This window comes from Heteronotia binoei, chromosome 1, assembly GCF_032191835.1.
Source record: "Heteronotia binoei isolate CCM8104 ecotype False Entrance Well chromosome 1, APGP_CSIRO_Hbin_v1, whole genome shotgun sequence".
Taxonomy (NCBI): domain Eukaryota; kingdom Metazoa; phylum Chordata; class Lepidosauria; order Squamata; family Gekkonidae; genus Heteronotia; species Heteronotia binoei.
In genome coordinates this window covers 201,964,230-201,985,444 of record NC_083223.1, presented here as the reverse complement: position 1 = coordinate 201,985,444, position 21,215 = coordinate 201,964,230, and the positions used below count along the sequence as shown (strand labels likewise).

Below are 21,215 nucleotides of genomic sequence, written 5' to 3'. Positions count from 1 at the left end.
ATACATGCTGGAAAGCCTGAGGAGTAATCCTCCATGCTGTTAGTTTGAGGTGTGGAACGTTGTGGTGCAAGAGCTTCCCTCCCTTGATGGACAGAAGATCTGGCTCTGGGGGAAAAAGGTGAAATGATCCACTGGCTAGACCTAGCAGAATAGGGAACTAACTCTGCTGTGGTCACCATGGCGTTATCAAAATGCAGTCTGGATGTTCCCACAATATCTTGTTGACTACTCTGGTCAGCAATGGAAGGGGTGGAAAGAGGTATAGGAACTGCTTGTTCCAAGGGAAGAGGAGGCTATCTCCCAACGAGTCTATGCCTGCCCCGCAGTAGGCTGGGCACTTCCGCTTCAGAGCTGAAGCGAACACGTCTACCACAGGATGACCCCATCGTTGGAACACCGGTGACAGGTAAGGCCAGCTGAACTCCCACTCATGTATCTGGGCAGCCCCCCTGCTGAGAGAGTCTGCTTGAACGTTGAGCTCTCCTGGGAGATGGGATGCCACCAAGAAGGTCTGCAGGCTTATGCACTCCTCCCAGAAGTCCATTGCCAGGGCACACAGTTTTCTTGACACTGTCCCGCCCTGATGATTGATGTAGCTTAGCATATTGTCTGTCAGAATTGCTACTGTGCAGTGAGCAATCAGTGGAAGAAATGACCGAAGAGCATACTGGATGGCTAGAAGCTCCAAGAAGTTGATATGATTATGCAGGAGAGAGGGGGGCCAAGGGCCTCCCACGCAGAGACCATTCAGGTGAGCTCCCCTACCCCACAGGGATGCGTCGGTGGTGACTGTCATAGATGGGGGTGGGAAATGGAATTGTGCTCCCTGTAAGATGTTGTTTCTCTCTCTCCACCAATCCAGAGACTGGAGGACTGAGGGAGGAATCTGCAGAAGTTGAAGAGAAGATCCTGCCAAGCTGCGGCATCGCTTCAGAAATCAGAGTTGCAGAGTTCGCATTTTCAACTTGGCAAAAAGGAGCACGCTTTAAGTCCCAGAAGACACTGAATTTGAAAAATTGAGCCCATCCTCTGAGATTGCAGGAGGTTGACCAGGGATACTATATCCTCCACTCGTTGGGGAAGGAAGGCCCTGTGTAGGTTGGTGTCTAGCACCGCTCCTATGAACTGTATCACAGTGGCCGGAACAAGATGGGACTTCTTGGAATTTATCTTCAAGCCCAAGTTGGTAAGAAGATTCAGGGACAGGTGGAGATGTTGCAGGAGAAGGTCCCTTGAGCTCACCACTACCAGCCAGTCGTCTATATACGGGAATAGAACTACTACTTGAAGACACAGGCAAGCTGCCACCACCACCATGGTTTTGGTGAATACACATGGGGTAGTGGACAGCCCAGAGGGAAGGGCCCTGTACTGGAAGTGATCTGGACCTATCGCAAAAAGTAGGTACTTCCTGTGGTGAGGGTGAATGGTAATATGGAAATACGCATTTTGTAGATCCAATGTAGCCATCCAATCCCCTTGTTTGATCACCGTCAGAATGCTTTGAAGAATTGACATTCGAAATTTTTGGTATGTGATAAAATCATTCACATCTCGGAGGTCCATGATTGGTACAGCAAAATAACGGGAGTAAAACCCATGACCTAGAGAGTGGTGGGGAACCCGCTCTATAGCTTGTTTCCACAGAAGGTTTTGGACCTCTTCCAGCAGAGCTGGGGAAGGAGGAGTTGCTATGAATACTGACTTGTCCAGGAGACGAGCAAATGCTATCACATAACCCTCCTCTACGATGGAGAGAACCCAACGATCTGAAGTGATAAGGCGCCAGTCTGGAAGGTATCAATAGAGGAGCGTAGGTCCAGAGAAGGGTGGGAGGAAAGGAGGGGGGGAGGGAGGGTTTGCTAAAATGGGAAAGTCATAGGCCCTGTTTAGGGGTTCGGGTCCCCTTCTCCCTTGTCTGTTGTGCAGAACTTGCCCTTGTTGTCATAGGAAGATGTTTCCAGAGTGCGAAGAACGTGACTTCCAGGTGTGATCTGCAGATTGTTTCTGAAAAGGCTTCTTATTCCAGGGTTCATGCCAGGGTTTAGACTTGAAGACCCTCGGGGCAGGAGAAGGGACACCTAAATTGCGTGATGTTTTAATGCTTTTATCCATCTCCTGTAGGACGGAGTCTGTAGTAGCACTAAAGAGTCCTTAGCCTTCAAAGGCCTTGGTGTCTGGCTGCAAGGCTGTGGCTTGAAGCCAGGCATGGCATCGCAGAGTGACAGCTGAAGTAAGTGTCTTTGAAGAAGTATCCACCATGTGCTTAGATTCAGCTAGTTGCTGTTTTGCTAGCAGCATCCCCTCCCTTTGTAATTCTTTACTGCGGGACGCTTATCCTTGGGGAGTGAAGCTAGATGTCCAGAAAGCTGTTCCCAAAGTGAGTAATGGTAGCGAGCCATGCAGGCAAAGTAATTAGAGATCTTGATTCCCAATGCGGCTGCCGAGTAAAATTTTCTGCCGGCACTGTCAGTCTTCCTACCCTTCTTTTCAGGTGGAGTAGAGTGTACTTTTCTGGTTTTCCAAGATGATGAGGAGACCACTATGGAATTGGGGTGTGGGTGTATAAACAAAAACTCAGCCCCAGCCTCCTGAACTCGGTACATATGATCCAACCTATGGGAGGATACTGGAGTGGACGCTGGCTTAGACCAGGGTTCCTTGATGGTTTGCAGGATCACCTTAGTGACTGGGATGGCAGTGGATGTGTCACACTGGATGATATCAAAGACCGTGTCATCTATTGTAGGCTGAGGTTGAATTATCATTAAGGAAAGTGTCTGGGCCATACATTTAACAAGATCTCCATACGACTTCAGGTCTTCGGATGGAGAGATGGGGAGATCATCAGCTATCTGAGGGTTTGGAGAAGACTTGGTTTGGGTTTTATTGATGGAGCCTTTGGCACTGGAGTCCATATTGGAGGCAGACGACACTCCCTGGGCATCGGAGTATTCCGACAGGTGCAGTGTCGAAGGTCTTTTGCGGGCGACATGACCGGAGTTTCCGCTGGCTTAGCCTCACGAGGTTTTTCTATTTTTTGACCTTCCTGCTGAGGAAGGACGGAGACACTGGCCAATTGTGAATGCTGGGTTGGTGAATGATGAGATACCCTGGAGTGGAAGGATGCTTCCGAGCGCTGCTCCCTCTCCAGCGCATCTCATGGAGGTACCATGGGCATGGGTTGAAGGGGTAGCCACCGTACAGGTACGGCCACTGATGTTGATCCCATGTCGATGGTGGAGGTGGCCTGCAGAAAGTAGACTGATGATCGATGTCGGGGTCGACCGATCGAAGTCTAGGTCATGGATGTGAAGTTGGTTGAGATGGGTCAGGGTCTGATGAAGAGTCTCTATCACTACTGCTACGGGAACCGGAGCGAGGAGAAGACGATAACTGCGTCAGATCGATCTCGAGTTTAAAACCGAAGAGGGCCTGAGTGTGTAAGATTTTCGGTTCTGAGGGGCTTCTCTGACAAGATGGAGAGGCCAGGATCTGTATAGGTGGAATTGTTGAGACCGTAGTCAGAGTTGATACCGAACCCTCCGGGGTCAGAGATGGGGTGCGACTAACATGGTCGCGCTTCTTCTGTTTCTCATCTTTCTTATGTTTCTTTCCCTTGTCCATACAAGACCCCATGTCCTCCCTGCTTTTCTTCGCAGGTGTCGAGGACTCAGATTGTGAAACCGAGCCCGCATGTTTGAGGACGGCAGCTGGCTCTGGGCGCCTGTCTCTGCTGCCAGGGTTGATGTCGATGCTGATAGAGCGGTCAACAACGCGGACGGAGTCGAAGGAGTCAAAGCCATTTTACTCGGAGTAAGGGCGGACTCTACGAGAGTGGCTGAAAGGCTTTGAAAACCGAGCACAGTGAGGGCAGGAGTCGACTCGGTGGCTCTCTCCAAGGCACAGTAAGCAGAGCGAGTGACCATCGGGAGAAGGTATCTTGCTGCCGCAACACACATAGGCGCTTGAAGAACCCCCAATGCTTGTCCATAGACCGAGCGAAGCGTGAGTCCAAATGGGGCGGGAAATGGGGGGGGGGATACCCTGAAGGGTTGGGAAAAAAGTCAATAACTCCCCCTTCTTTTCTCTCTCTTTTTTTAGATAGTAGAAAGAGGATGACAGAAGAACCGGGTAACAAGGCTAAAAGGCAATAAAGGTAAGTATCAACCGGAGCAGGGAAGAACAAACTGTTCGGTGTGGCGGTCAGAAGAGAACTGGCGGGATGTCCATGCCCCGCCTTGTGGGCATGCACACTGGGGCTTGGCACATGCTCACTGAGCGTGGGCACGAAAATCCCGGGATGTCTAGGTACCTATTGGGATCGGCACAGGCGCCCTAATCCCAAGGGTGTGAAGCACAGAGACTACAAAGAAGATCTTTCTGCTTCTTTGCTGCTTAATTGTATAACTCTTGTGCCTTGTAGCTTGGGGGGGAGGGAGGGAGAATTTTTCTGGTTGCTTTTCCCTCCTTCCTTTTAGCATTTGGGTTATGTTCCTGGCTTTTTTTGGGGGGGGGCAGGGGGCTTGCTTTATTTGCTTCTAAAAACAGTTAATGTAATTGCAGCATGATCCTGTCCTGAGTTATTGTTTTCTTATGTTCTTCTAATCTCTTGTACATGGCAAATGTAACATTCACAGACCACTGGTGTCCAACTAGTGAACACCAATTTCACCTTAACCAAAGGGAGGATTGTACAAGGGATGCTATAATTTTCTTATTTGGTTTGTTTAGTATTTTATTTTAAAAGAAGAAAGATGAGGTGGCAGTGGTGGGGTATGACAGAACAGGAGAAACACGTGGTTAAAAGTTTAACAGTGGGGTCCATCTGTGGTTTGTATCAAAAAGATGAAGACAACCATTTGAGACCACAGCTTCAGTAAGAGTTATGAAATATCCATAACTGCTTAATTAAAATTAATTGCAAAAAGACACTCAACAGGACATATGGAGAACTTAAAGTAGCATTTTTAGTATACTTGAACTCTAAACACATTTATTTACTAAAAAACTCACTGAAAAACAAACGTGTCTTACTTTTCCTTCCCATTTTCCTTGATGCAATATTAACTCCTCCTTGTAACATTTCTTATCTTTGCAACACATTAAAATGCTCTGTCATTTATCAGAACAAGTCACAATAGCCTAGATGGATTGTAAAACTGAAAATGTAATTAATAAAGAAAAAGAAGAAACTAGTTTTGTATGTTAGGTCTGTTTTTGTCTTTGTCAAGTAATTACTTGGAATCAACTTGGAAAAAACTGTGAGGTTTGTACAGGAGAACTAACCATATATTAAAAGTAGAGCCTCAGGGATCTGATCATCCTCGGCTTCCATCTGACTCATTCTTCAGCCAGGTTAACATGTGTCGTGTTAAGTGAGAGGCAGAAAACCAAAAGAAGGAAAAAAAATCTTGTAGGCTGGTTGCTAGATGTAATGCAGGGGCAGCAAATATATCACAAATACCCTGAGTAGTATTCCATTTTCTATGTCCAAGCCACAGCTGACCTGGTTCCGTTTCTTGCTCATTATACAGTGATAGTCAATAATCATGAAGATAGAATCCAGGAACTGACTTTTATATGAATGGTCCTTATCTGCTTTGTTTATTGAACTTAAAGGCAAAACAATGGAATGCTTTGTCTCTGGTAGGGTTTATTTATAACAAGGTGGTGGGACATACGAAATCTGACTATGGTTGTCCTGACAGAGAGTATGTAATATGAAGTCTAAGGCAATTGTTTGGGGTATGCGAATAAGCAGACCAAGCTCACATACTACTGAAATAAACTCTTATGCCACTGGTATAAGATGGCCTCTTTAATGAATTTGAACTGTCAGCACAAGAACAAACTAGGATATTAAACTGAGAGTTATGGCAGATAATATTACCAAAGCATTTCCTACATCACCATTTCAGCTTGTTTTCTCCCTTGAAGAACAAGTAGTCACCAATAAGATGTAACCACCTCTTGGCAGCCACCATTTGCCAGGTAAGAACATTTCCAATATTATTATTAAAATTAAAAGGCTCTAATGAAACTTTCTTATTTAAAATCCACTCAGATAATCATGAGTCAAGATACATATTCACTTGCAATGATCAGGTGAAAGTTGATCGTACAATTTGCTTAAGATCCTTCCTTTCAAATGAATAACATTTAATATTTTTTTTAAAAAAGTAAAAGCCATACTTGCAGGGCATGTATACAGAGGATGGGGTTACAAGCTGTACTGCTGGAAGAGAAACTTGGTATATGTCATGCGTTCCTCATGCAAACTTGCATGCTGGGGAACAACAGATGACTATGTTAACTCATCTGCAAATCTTGAAATGTTGGCCTGAAATAGCACAAACACTTGAAGAGAACTGCCCATTAAGGCTGTATAAATTTACACAGAAAATAGTAGCAAGATTGCTGGTTGCCACAGAAGGAAGTCTGCCATTATTTTATTAATGTGAACTCCTTCATTGAAACTATACCTCCCTATCATTGTAACAACTCTACACTGAAGCAATCTCAGTGAACAATGCACTTATGCAATTCATCTTACATTTACTGTTATGGGCTTTGTGTAGGATTCCAACACAAACTCTATGAAAATTGATGGGAGATGTGTAACAGACTGTCTACTAGATTTCATCCCTATTGTCTAAAATAGTAACAAGCAGTTTGCCAAGGGTTAGACCTTCATGATAATTCAGCCCATAAAAACTGCTGTATGAATGAAAAAAAATTGGGGTGTATGCATGCAGACAAGACTTTACCTAGAGGAGCAGAAGAGGAACAAATCAGTTGGAATTTTTGATAATAGAAATGTTTAAGACCACACAAAATTTAAAAAGTACAATTTCAAATATTAGCACCGTCCAGAGTTAGAATTCAGACATCTGAACTGCCATAATGGCTGGCCCTTGTGGCTACAATAGAAAACATTGACACTTCTGTATTCAAAAGTTATAGTAAGAATCACTGGATTTTTTTGAGGACAGCAGAATATTTTTTTCAGTTATCTCAAAGCTAAGGTTGAACATCTGTCTTGATGTCAGAGCAGCATCTGGAGTGCTTTTTGGTCAGCTGAATCCAAGTCCAAGTCCCTTTGGCCTCTGGATTGCTCGGATAGGTTCGGCTATCCCTTTGCCGTCTGGTCCAAGGCCTGTGCCAGGCGTCCAGCCCATACTTTGGAGCATCCTGTTGCCAATGTTGCTATCTGAGATTGGTTGAGCATTTTCACCTACAAACCCTGTGATTAAAAGAAACATGCAGCATTAATCAGCATTGCCATATGCAGAAGAGCAGGATAATCTCTCCATAAACTGTAAACCTTCTTATTCTCCTAATTTATCTAATAGGTTGCTAGAACAGGGTGCCTTTGTACAGTGTCCTCAAGCAGGGTTGCCAATAAAATTTTATTTTTCATTTCCCTGACTTTCCCTGACAAACATTTGTCAATTTCCCTGACCATCATTCAAATATAAGCGCAAGTTAAAAAATGAATAGGTCATGTTGCATTAATGCTAGGTTTAATGAAATGTTCCACTCTACAACTACACAAGTCTCAACTGCAAAAAGTATTTGTCAAAGTAAGAGATTTAATATCAGCTTCTTTCAACATTAACTGCAGCAACATCTGTTTTGCAATTGCGCCAAAAATTACACCAAGATACCAACTTCAATTCAAGTAAACCCTGAATGCTAACAAATAGGAACTTTCCAAAGCTGGGAAAGTTTCACTTTCAGGTTCCAGAAAGATTTTTTTCTCACTAGTCTTACCTTGCTCTCATTCTCCTCTTCTCAGCAGGGCTTTAGTCGGATTTCACACTATCTGCCCCAGGGCTGCAACTAGCTTCGCCTTTTTCATGCAGCAAACAGAAACTGGTTTTTAGAGGATCTTGTTTGCTGCGCGAAAGAGGTGGAGCGAGTTGCAGCCTCGGGACAGCTTGTGTGAAATCCAACAAAAGCACTGCTGAGAACAGGTGAGTGAGAGCAAGGTAAGACTAGTGGGAAATCGGCCAAAGAAGAAGAAGACTGCAGATTTATACCCTGTTTTTCTCTCTGAATTAGAGATTCAGAGTGGTTTATAATCTCCTATATATCCTCCCCCCACGACAGACATCCTGAGAGGTGGGTGGGGCTGAGAGAGCTTTCACAGCAGCTGTCCTTTCAAGGACAACTCCTGCAATATCTATGGCTAACCCAAGGCCATTCCAGTAGGTGCAAGTGGAGGAGTGGGGAATCAAACCTGGTTCTCCCAGATAAGAGTCTGCACACTTAACCACTACACCAAACTGGCTCTCGAAGTGTAATGAGAAGATCAGCAGCAAGAAAGGAGGTTGAGTTTCTGGAATATAGAGAAGCAGACAACCCACATTTGCAACCTTTATGCATGGGAGAGGTCAGGAAAGAGGGTGAGAGAGTTGGTACTCTGTAAACTCCAGCAGGAACAAGCAATCATATTTGCAAAATTAACTTTGCATGGTGCAGAGAAGAAAGTGCTAGTTGTCTGTAAAATCCAACAGTGGCAAAACTCATTTGCAACTCTGTGCTTGGTTTAGCAGGAGACAATACGTCCATTCTATACACAAGCATGACCTGAAAACATGGTTATGTTTATATGTAAGTTAAATACAATACTAGCAGGTAGGGATGAAAACAGTTAGACACAGTCAGGCCGGCCATCCATTAGTAGAGTTGGGTGTCATCAGCATATTGGTGAAAACCCAACCCAACCCCCCCGGCAATCTGGGCAAGGGGATGCATGTAGATGTTGAACAACATCAGGTAGAGCACTGCCCCCTGTGGCACCCCACAATTAAGCGGGTGCCTCCAGGACAGGTCTTCCCCAATCATCACCCTTTGTCCCTGACCATCAAGGAAAGAGGAAAGCCATTGCAAGGCCAACCCCTGAATTCCCACATTGGCAAGGCGGAGGGTCAGTAGCTGATGGTTGACTGTATCGAACACAGCCGATAGGTCTAACAACATCACTGCCAATGTCGCTGGAGGTCATCCACCAGGGCGACCAGCACTGTTTCTGTCCCACGACCTGGGCGAAAGCCGGATTGGAGGGTGTCTAGAACGGAAGCGCGCGCATGTGTGTATTCTTATAACCATTTTATTAATTTATATTTTATTCTGGTGTTATAAATTATTATGACACCAGAATAAAATACCATAATAAATTATTGTTTAATCGATTGTCAAACAGTGAGGTGAGGACTGGCTTGTATACAACAAAAATCTGTACTCTTTCATTGAAATCTGCCTCCGTTCCTGAGGACTGGAAGGTAGCAAATGTCACCCCCATCTTTTAAAAGGGTTCCAGAGGAGATCTGGGAAATTACAGGCCAGTCAGTCTGACTTCAATACCGGGAAAGTTGGTAGAAACCATTATCAAGGACAGAATGAGTAGGCACATTGATGAACACGGGTTATTGAGGAAGACTCAGCATGGGTTCTGCAAGAGAAGATCTTGCCTCACTAACCTGTTACATTTCTTGGAGAGGGTGAACAAACATGTGGATAAAGGAGACCCGATAGATGTTGTTTACCTTGACTACCATAAGCTTTTGATAAAGTTCCTCATCAAGGCTCCTTAGAAAGCTTGAGAGTCATGGAGTAAAAGGACAGGTCCTCTTGTGGATCAAAAACTGGCTGAGTAATAGGAAGCAGAGAGTGAGTATAAATGGGCAGTCTTTACAGTGGAGGACGGTAAGCAGTGGGGTGCTGCACGGCTCGGTACTGGGTCCCATGCTCTTTAACTTGTTCATAAATGATTTAGAGTTGGGAGTGAGCAGTGAAGTGGCCAAGTTTCTGGATGACACTAAATTGTTCAGGGTGGTGAGAACCAGAGAGGATTGTGAGGAACTCCAAAGGGATCTGTTGAGGCTGGGTGAGTGGGCGTCAACGTGGCAGATGCGGTTCAATGTGGCCAAATGCAAAGTAATGCACATTGGGGCCAAGAATCCCAGCTACAAATACAAGTTGATGGGGTGTGAACTGGCAGAGACTGACCAAGAGAGAGATCTTGGGGTCGTGGTAGATAACTCACTAAAAATGTCAAGACAGTGTGCGTTTGCAATAAAAAAGGCCAACGCCATGCTGGGAATTATTAGGAAGGGAATTGAAAACAAATCAGCCAGTATCATAATGCCCTGTATAAATCAATGGTGCGGTCTCATTTGGAGTACTGTGTGCAGTTCTGGTCGCCGCACCTCGAAAAGGATATTATAGCATTGGAGAAAGTCCAGAGAAGGGCAACTAGAATGATTAAAGGGCTGGAGCACTTTCCCTATGAAGAAAGGTTAAAACACCTGGGACTCTTTAGCTTGGAGAAATGTGAACTGAGGGGTGACATGATAGAGGTTTACAAGATAATGCATGGGATGGAGAAAGTAGAGAAAGAAGTACTTTTCTCCCTTTCTCACAATACAGCCATAGCCAGCTTCAAGAGGGGATTGGATAAGCATATGGAGCAGAGGTCGATCAGTGGCTATTAGCCATAGCTTATCATTGGAACTCTGTCTGGTCAGTGATGCTCTGTAATCTTGGTGCTTGGGGGAGCACAGTGGGAGGGTTTCTAGTGTCCTGGCTCCACTGATGGTCCTCTTGATGGCACTTGGGGTTTTTTGGCCACTGTGTGACACAGAGTGTTGAACTGGATGGGCCATTGCCTGATCCAACATAGCTTTTCTTATGTTCTTATGTTAAGCGAAATATAAATTTAATATTGTAAGAACATAAGAGAAGCCATGTTGGATCAGGCCAACGGCCCATCCAGTCCAACACTCTGTGTCACACAGTAGCAAAAATTTTATATATACACACACACTGTGGCTAATAGCCACTGATGGACCTGTGCTCCATATTTTTATCGAAACCCCTCTTGAAGATTTCAATGAAAGATTACATTTTTCAGTGCTTATCTCACTGAATCTGTAGTTTATGCAGTTAAATGTAGTGTTCTTATTTCACTGACCTATGTTTGAGATATATCACAGGCATGTATTATACAAGAGACTATTTGCTACGTTTAGAGCTGATCTGTAATAGAATCCTTAAAAGGGTAAAAACATGGCAAAGCAACTTGGGGGTAGAAAGGGAGAAAGCTCACCCAGAACTAGTTGTCACATGTATAGACTTTCAGCCTAAAATGAATGTTATATGTCTACCTGGCTCCTATGAACTCAACGGAAGAGAGATACAATTTTAACAATAACATGACATTAAATCGAGTTTATGGAGACACAATAGGCTTATACTTGCTCTGTTAAGAAGAAGAAGAAGAAGAAGAAGAAGAAGATACTGGATTTATATCCCGCCCTCCACTCCGAAGAGTCTCAGAGCGGCTCACAATCTCCTTTACCTTCCTCCCCCACAACAGACACCCTGTGAGGTGGGTGGGGCTGGAGAGGGCTCTCACAGCAGCTGCCCTTTCAAGGACAACCTCTGCCAGAGCTATGGCTGACCCAAGGCCATTCCAGCAGGTGCAAGTGGAGGAGGGGGGAATCAAACCCGGTTCTCCCAGATAAGAGTCCGCACACTTAACCACTACACCAAACTGGCTCTTTAACAGAAAGCATGTCATAGGAATTATAGAGCAGAACAACCTGTACTTCAGAATGTATAACTTCATAAAGTAATGTTTCTATTTTTGATACCCATCTTGCAAAAAGTGTGCAATTTTCTGTGATTGGCAGGTAATTGGAATACTTTTGTTTTTAACTTAAGTACTTTAATATACAACATAATGAATTTTCCTCCTCAATATGAGATATAATTACCACAGTTTGAAACTTTGAAATTAGGTTCCACCTACAACAGAAGATTACACTTTTGTTGTCTGTACTGCAGAACTATTTATTGCTCTTTCTAAAAGCTTAATGATAGAATGTTGGAATTTTTTGTGTTTTGCATTGGATTCGTGTTGCCTAAATCATGAAGCTTACTGGGTGAATTTTAGTTGTAGCTAGGGTTTCCAGGTCCCTCTTATCATCTGGCAAGGAATAGAGGCACTTACCAGGAGCAGGAGGAACATTGCTGGCTACATTGCTGGTGACATTACTTCCAGTGTGTACAGGAAGTGATGCCATCACACTGCAACACTGCAGCAATGCTCAGGTATTAGGGTACAAACGACCCTCTTCCGGCTAGCCTATACCTAGCCTACATCTAGCTAGGATAACAACTTGAGGTAACTGGCCAGCCATCTGTTTACAGGAAACTGAATTACTCTGTTTTAATGTTTTTAACTGTTTAACTATTTAACTGTTTTATATTTGAAATTGTTTAATTTTAAGTTTGATTAATTGTTGGAAGCCGCCCTGAGCCATTCGTGGGAAGGGCGGGATATAAATCCCAAATAAAAAATAAATAAATAAAAATATGGTGAAAATGGCTCCTACCGAAGTGTTTTTGCCCAAATACCAGAGCATCACCACAACATTGCTGAAGTGATTCTGTCACTTCCAGTACACGCCAGAAGTGATTTTGCGACATCACCAGTGATGTTGCCTGGACCTTCCTTGTGTTCCTAGTAAGTCACTCTTCTGGCTTGGTTTTGATGGGTGGGGCCTGGCAGTGGGGGATCCCTTCCAGCAGAGGGGGGAGGGGTTGGCAACCCTAGCTGTTGCTAAGACAAATGTAACGAATTAGAAGTACACTATGTTGAAAGAAAGGGCTTTAGCTCAGTGGAAGAACATCTGCTTGGCACACAGAAGGTCCCAGGTTCCATTCCTTGGCATCTCCATATAAAAAGATCAGGTACTATGAGATGTGAAAGAACTCCACATGAGACCCTTGAGAGCTGCTGCCAGTCAGAGTAGACAGTACTGACTTTGATGGACCAGTGGTCTGTCACAGTATAAGACAGCTCGTGTTCGTAAGACCATATGGTACAGAGCAAAAGACTGTAAGAAAATAATATTTTTCAGCACTGATTTTAAGACAAAGCCATGAATGCATTTCACATTTATATGTACACATCATATTACAAAAGCTCAATACACTGTTCAGTGGGCCAAAGTTTAGTGATTGCTCCATACATTAAAAGCAGTGGAAAACTGGTACACAGTGACACTAGTTAACTTGTCTTCCAGCTCCCTTTTCTTAGCACAGTCACTTGGACTTATCCAGATGAATTGCTATCCTATTTCTAAATCATTATTATGGTTAGCAGTATACCTGCACTTACATGTTTGCTAGCCATAGATGAAAATTATAACCAGAAACATGTTTACTAACTGTGGTTCAGCACTAACAATGCAAATCGTTTGCTAACCACAGCCATCTCCAAAACTGAAATGGAAGAACAGAAGAAAAGAAATGGAGGATGGAAGTTACAAAGCTGCCTTAAACAGAGTCAATCTAGCACAGAACTGTGTCAGGTTGATGCATTTCCCAGTCCTGCCACCTAGGATGCTTTTAAATATAGCCTACTGCATTCAAAGTGTGTGCTCTATGAATGAACTAAGATCCTTATGAGGAAAAGTACATGAACCGGTGAAGGACCTTCAAGTGCAAACCAATGGTTTGGTGACTAGCGTAACATTATGTTCATGTAGGATGGAATAAAGGACCTAAATGAGCAACCCAACGTTATTGATCAGAAGCATCAATTTGACAAGTACTTTCTAAAGTGATGTCACAAATTGCAGGCATTTTTATTTGGCTGAGTTTAATCTCGGACTATGTTTAAGGCAGCAATTACTGGAACCTTATTTCCTGTAGTTTTCTCTGCCTTTTTATACAAAGAACAACCAAATGCAAGATTTCTCAGCGTTCATTTGATTTAGTGAGAAAAGGTAGTATTTCACTACTTTTACTTAATATTTATTTTCTAATTAAAACACTTTCACCTTGGAACATCACAGAAAACAAAAGACCTATTTTGAAATCCCCAACAATGTGCATCAGCCCTGGAATATTAGGCCAGAAAAGGATGACGTGACTTCAGGGGGTAGGTTACACATGATCTACACTGAGGATTATTAACACCAGTTGTTACTATCTAGAAGAAATGGAGTTATACCATTTGTAAGAGCCAAAGAGAATTTCACTGCTTCAAAGGGGGAATGAAAAAGGCTTTGTGATAATGAGAAACAAGTTACAATTAATACTGTTTGCTAATAATTTGCTGCTGTTTCAGTAGCACAAAACCTTTTAGAGACTGCCAAAGTTGATTGCAACTATAAATTAGTGCTTGATTTGCCAAATGAGTGGTCAGCTCACTGGAGTGGTTACCATTATACAAATAAAAGGGACATATTTCAGTTACTTTCACTGGCAAATCAAAGTTCAAGAATTCCTGCAAGTACACTGGGCAATCACAGTAAGTTAAACTGTACAATCTTATAATTTTATCAGTGCATACTCTCACCCCTTCTGAAGAGAATCCTTATTTATGCAAATGTTTTAGACACTTAATATAAAGTCCATAAAAGCAAAAGGCAATAAAGCTTGTATCTAGTAAATCAATGCTTTCGTTAAAAAAAGAAAACAAACCTTGCAATTCAATTTTTATTTCAAAATAATATTTATGATGTCATTAAAGGTAGATCTCTATGAAAATTAAGGCATGTAATTTTTCTCAACAGCTGTTGGAACAGGTACATTCTGGTTAAACAGAGCACTAGCATTCAGTGCCATACCCTTGATTTTACAGGGGTTGCCATGAATTAATTTAATTCCATCTGTAAGCTAAAAATCAGATCAGAGGTCTAATGCTGCTGCAGGCTTCACATCTGTTTAATCGTTTTGGGATACAACAGCTTGTCTTAGTTTAGGTTTTATATTTGCTTAATATTTAAGTAATAGTGCTATATATACTACTGCTTGAGCCCATCAAAGGATTTACATTAAGCATGGCGGAAAAATTGCAAAAGTTTACCCATACCTTAATATTCATATGCTTTCTTTTAAAAAAAACCAAAATAGTGTGCAACAACAGAAAATACAATACTTGGTATGCAAAAACTGCCCAGACTGCAACTGAAACACTTTCTTTTATGACCATAAGGAAATTAATGTGCAGTTTGTTAACCAGTCTCCTGTAATATTGCTTTTATTTTAAGGCAGGGTCCCCAATGTGGTTTCCTCTGACACCTTTCCTGATGTTCACCATGAGTTCTGATTGGCCACTGCAGATGTGACTGACTGAGCAGATTACAGAAGAGAGATTAAAACCAGCATTGTGGTGACAACTGCTGCTAAAACAACACTGTTTTAGTTTCAGTGGCTACTGCCACCACAATACTAGTTTTAATCGCACTTCTCCTCAGTTTATTTATTAAATTATAGCTCACTAACACTTGGACTTCCTCTATGTGTGTACCTCTTGTGAGAAAACTTTAAATTGTCTCCACATCCTGTGGCAGATATTTTGGAGTTCCATCCACCACTCTATGTCAAAAGAAGAATGGGACGGCAAAAGATGAGATGACTGGACAGCGTTACTGATGTAACAAACACAAATTTGAGCAGACTTCGGAAGATGGTGGAAGACAGGAAGGCCTGGCATGACTTTGTCCACGGGGTGGCAAAGAGTTGAACTTGACTGTGTGACTGAACAACAATTTTTTTTTAAAAAAATGACAACCACCCTCCATGGTCCTACTAAGATTGAAAATCCTCTAAGTGGTGAGGAATATTGTAAATAGTTAACGGGGGGGGGGGGGGAGGGGATGGAAAGAAGGGGAGGAAACACTGATCTTCTGGAATGTGTAAGAGCTTATAGTATCCTAAAAGGGGAAGATCTGGGGTCAAGGGACAATTTCTCAATGATTTATTCCTCCTGCAGTTCCTTGTGGGCCCCCAAGAGATTCAATTTGGTGTAGTGTATAAGCGTGCAGACTCTAATCTGGGAGAATTGGGTTTGATTCACCACTCCTTCACATGCAACTGCTGGAGTGACCTTGGGTCAGTTGTAACTCTCTCAGAGTTGTTCCTCTCAAGAACAGTTTCTCTCAGCGCCACCTACCTCACAGGGTGCCTGTTGTGGAGAGGGAAAGGGAAAAGGAGACTGTAAACCACTCTGAGACTCCTAGTGAAGGGCAGGGTATAAATCCAATCTCCTTGTCCTTTTCTTCTTCTACTACTACTACTACTGACTCAATGGCATCATTTACCAGGAAATAAAGCTCAGTGAATTCAATGGGGACATGGTCTTTAACAGGCTTTTAACCTTCTCAAGGAGGGGGGAACTATACGACTTTGGCACAGGGGTCAAAGTGACCCCACAATACAGCAAAAAGCTGTACCAATGGAAACCTGATACCTCCCTCAGTCATGGTATTAGCTACTAAGAAAAAAAAATCAGGCCTCAAGAGCAACTTCCTTCAGAAATGCAGGACAAAGGAGAGCAAAATTTGGAATTGGGGTAAAAAATACCCCCCATTGAAAACATCAAAAAGCCACAAAAATGTAAAGGGTAAAATTAACCCTACAATGTTTAAAGCAGAAGACACAGTTGGGAATCTATTAAGCTTTTTTTTTTAAAGAAAGCAATCATTGTAACCTTCAACCTCCCCCCCCCACACATCTGTATTGTTGGGAAGGTGATTTAGAGGTTTGGGAAATTTGAAGGTGAACAGTTCAGTGCACAGGTGGCTATGGGTCATCTAGAGTAACTTCCCCCTATAAAATTGAGATGATCAAATCAGAGGTTTGCAAAATTTGAAGGACAAAGGGAAGCAATTAGCTCAGAAAACAGGTGGCCAGCTTCATTGCTCCTGCAAGTCTGGAAAATGTGAGGTTCAAAGGATGCCTGCAGACGTGTCCTCGTTTGTCTTGCAATGGGGGTATGGAATGACCCTGTGACGGAACCGGCCCGATTCTGCCTTCAGACCCGGTCCCGTCAGCTCCCTATGGAGTCGCCAACTCCTGGAGGGAGCTATTTCTCCTCCTGCCCCTTGGGCTCGCTGCCACCACCTGCTCAGTCCCGGGGTTCAGATTGAGAGGAACAGGACTCCCAATCCCCCTCTCCAGCTGTGAGGCCAGGCCTCAAGGTCCTCTGCCACCCTGCACTTGGGTTTCACAGAGACCTCAGCACTTCTTTGGGGCACCCCTGGAGGATTGGCACCTTATCCAACTGCATGCCTTCCCCCCTTCACCTGGGGCCCCCTTCTTAACACAGCGTGGTCTAAAGCGGTCTGGGGATCTATGTGGTACAGAGTTTGACTGCCAGCATTTAAACAGTAAAAATATATTTATTTAAAAAGATAAACAGATAGGAAAAGAAAAACAAAACAAAAACAGTTGCATCTACAAAATTAGCACAGCACAGCACAGCAAACAGCCTGACAAACAAAATGTGTTATAAACGCGTCCTGCCGGCCCTGATCTAAACTTGCCCTGTCTTGTGAATTACTTACTTAGTCTGCCTGCCTGGGGGCCTCCCAGGCAGGAGCCTCCATTGCTCACCACATGCTCGCTCGAGCCCCAGTTCAAATCTGCCTTCTCTTCCTGCCTAACACATGCAAGGAACAACAGCACTTCCTGCCTCTCTAGGAGATTTTCCCCCTAGCGTTGTTGGTTTGGCTCTGGAAGGGAGGGGGGGGAGTGAGGGGAAGGCTACAAAGCCTGCTGAGGGATTTACTGACCCCTGCCAAATGAAGCACCACCACTGACTAAAATGGCGTTTCTCCACACTTCCCCCTCCTTAAATTCTGAGCCGGAGGGGTTGCCTCCTACAGAGGTGACCCCGTAGCAGAATCCAATCAAACAAGGAGAAACCCGTTAACCAAAATACTACACAAACATTCAGGTATTTCTCCAATAATACACAAAGTCCCACAACCTCGGTGTCCATGTCCTTTCTGGACAAAACGTTGCATTGCTGCATGCAGAAGGAATGTCCAGTCTAAGATGTACTCCTCCATCTCCCAGGACCACCTCTGGAGTTTGGTGCTCTCCCTCCGTTGCTGCTGTTGCTGGGGTGAGTGGCCCATCAACGGAGCAAATTCCTGGCCCCACATCTGAAGTTGGAAACTGCCCAGTTCCCACAAAGTTGCTTCTTTATCCCTCATTGGTGGAATGTTCCCTCTGTCCACTCTGTCCTCCCAGAAAACTACCTCTGGTGCTGCAAACAATTGCTGTCCCAGCTTCTTTTTGTCTCCTTCCTTCCTACCTATATGCAACACTATGGACCTCGCAGAGAATGGCTGTGGCATATTCACCTGTACCACTTTAACTGCCTTTCCTGTCTTCTCTCTAGCCACCACATAAGTAGCATCGTCCAGGTCATCCACAATCATATGGGGTCCCTCCCATTCCACTTTCCGTTCACCAGTATGAAGGGGCAGGAAAACCATCACCCTATCCCCTGTCTCAGCTTCTGAGAACTCCACTTTCTGGTCCCTTGCCACCTCACACAGTGGATCCAGCCTAGGGTCACTTTGAACCTCAGACAGGAACATTTCTGGCTCCCCCAGACTTCCTATCATCTGTTCCTTCAAGCCACCCCTAGTCCCACTGTTTCCAGAACACTCAGCCAAAGTTTGATCTGGGTTCTCCGCCCCCTCAGTTGGTTTTTCAGTGTCAGCCAACTGAGCTCCTTCCTGCCTGGAAGGCTCCACAGCATCCTGCTGCCCTTGCGGAAATTGGCACCCCTCTTCCCATTGGGCACATCCTCCTGCAGGGCTTGAGACAGGCTGGTCCTCCCCCTCCCTGGTTGGTGGTGAGGTGGCTTCCCTAAAGTTGCCTTCCTCCCCCCACCTTCCCCTGAGGGTTTGGCTTGGGTTCTCAGTCCCCTCGGTTGGTTTTTCAGCACTACCAAACTGACCCCCTTCCTGCCTGGAAGGTCCCACAGCTTCCCAGGATTCCTGTCTTCCCTGCTTCAAGACAACCTGTTCTGCGAGAGTCTCAGACGATCCCACTTCCTGATCCACAGCTACTTGGTGAACCGGTTCCAACCTAAGGCCGCTCCGGACCCCCTAAGCCTTCAGCTATGTGCTCCTCTGAGCCCACATTAGCCTTGCTGCTCTCAGAACCTCCTGTGAAATCTCCACTCTCCACCTTGGTCTCTTCAGCATGCACATCCTTTATGCTAGACAGGTTCCTTTCCTTGCTAGGAACATCGACAGCCTCTTGCTGCACTTGGGGAAAGCTACACCCCTCTTCCCCTTGGGAACACCCTCCTCCAGGGCTTGAGATAGGCTGGTCCTCCCCCTCCTGGGTGACTGCCCTCTCTTCATCCTCAGTAACCTGGGCTATTTCCCCCTCCCTGGTTGGTGGTGAGGTGGCTTCCTTAAAGTTGCCTTCCTCCTCCCACTTTCCTCTGAGGGTTTGGCTGCGGGTTACAGCATTGATAGAGTACTGGCCAACCAACAAATCCCGACCCAATAACACTGGAACTGTTTGTTCCTTCATTACCCCACATTCAGAATAAGATTTACCTTCTTGTGGAGCCAAACCCCTGAACTGCTTTCGGGAGTGGTCTGGCCCCAGTTTAAACCTTTTAAATACAGTGGCTTTATAGGCCGCAAAAGTTATCCCCCCATCTTCCACAGGCATGCTGTAATAGATGGCTGAAAGCTCTCCAGTCAGGTTGCTACAGAGGTAAGACATATAGTCCTCCTCTGCAATCCCCCACTGTTTGGCTGCCCTCTCAAAGTTGGAGAGGTATATGGAGGGGTCTTCTCCCTCTTGGTACACTGCAAAGTCCTTGGGGGTGACTTGGATCCCTTTGCTTAGTTCAGCTTCCAGACGTAGCACCTCAAGCTCATGGCGACATTGCTCTTCCTGCTCCCGTCGGTGGATCTCAGCTCTCTCTCTTTCTTCCCGTCTGCGGATCTCAGCTTTCTCTCTTTCCTCCTGTCTGCGGATCTCAGCTTGTCTCAGCTCCCTCTCTCTTTCCTCCTGTCTGCGGTTCTCAGCTTGTCTCTGCTCCCTCTCTGCTTGTCTTTCCTCTCTCTCTCGTTCCTCCCGTCTGCGGTCTCGGTCCGCCTCGATACGCATTCTCTCCAGTTCCAACTGTAGCCGCAAGATTGCTTCTGACTGGGTGGGGGCCACTTTTGCAAGTGCCCCTGCATGCTGATGATACTCCAAAAGGAGGTCTTTCATATCTACTACAGTCATGTTGTCACACTCCAGCTTGTGCTTTGCACACTCTTCCTGGAGCTGTGGCTTTGTCATCTTCAAGATTTCCCGCATCTTAGCACGCTCCATCCTAACTAGCTAAACTTTCCCTACTCCAGTTGACCCGAAAATAAAACAAAACCTGTTGCTTCCTCTGGGTGCTTGCACGCATCAAAACCCAAAAATGCCTGGCCAATCAAGTTCTCTGTTTGTTCTCATCCCACCGCTGCCACCAAGTGTGACGGAACCGGCCCGATTCTGCCTTCAGACCCGGTCCCGTCAGCTCCCTATGGAGTCGCCAACTCCTGGAGGGAGCTATTTCTCCTCCTGCCCCTTGGGCTCGCTGCCACCACCTGCTCAGTCCCGGGGTTCAGATTGAGAGGAACAGGACTCCCAATCCCCCTCTCCAGCTGTGAGGCCAGGCCTCAAGGTCCTCTGCCACCCTGCACTTGGGTTTCACAGAGACCTCAGCACTTCTTTGGGGCACCCCTGGAGGATTGGCACCTTATCCAACTGCATGCCTTCACCCCTTCACCTGGGGCCCCCTTCTTAACACAGCGTGGTCTAAAGCGGTCTGGGGATCTATGTGGTACAGAGTTTGACTGCCAGCATTTAAACAGTAAAAATATATTTATTTAAAAAGATAAACAGATAGGAAAAGAAAAACAAAACAAAAACAGTTGCATCTACAAAATTAGCACAGCACAGCACAGCACAGCAAACAGCCTGACAAACAAATGTGTTATAAACGCGTCCTGCCGGCCCTGATCTAAACTTGCCCTGTCTTGTGAATTACTTACTTAGTCTGCCTGCCTGGGGGCCTCCCAGGCAGGAGCCTCCATTGCTCACCACATGCTCGCTCGAGCCCCAGTTCAAATCTGCCTTCTCTTCCTGCCTAACACATGCAAGGAACAACAGCACTTCCTGCCTCTCTAGGAGATTTTCCCCCTAGCGTTGTTGGTTTGGCTCTGGAAGGGAGGGGGGGAGTGAGGGGAAGGCTACAAAGCCTGCTGAGGGATTTACTGACCCCTGCCAAATGAAGCACCACCACTGACTAAAATGGCGTTTCTCCACAGACCCCATTTCCAAAAGTGCAGTACAGTTCAATTTGAGCTTTTCTATGGACATGAGGGAAGCTT

At 44.9% G+C, this 21,215-nt stretch overlaps 1 protein-coding gene across 1 annotated transcript in view; it reads right to left on the bottom strand.

Moving 5' to 3' along the window:
* Window positions 1–5,806: 5,806 nt before the first annotated feature.
* Window positions 5,807–21,215, bottom strand: part of GPATCH2 (G-patch domain containing 2) — a 233,328-nt gene continuing 217,919 nt past the window's right edge. Inside the window, exon 10 of the mRNA XM_060246651.1 lies at window positions 5,807–7,246. Within this exon, the coding sequence (XP_060102634.1) occupies window positions 7,077–7,246 (170 nt within the window). The 3' untranslated portion in view covers window positions 5,807–7,076. The remainder of the gene's footprint in view (window positions 7,247–21,215) is intronic.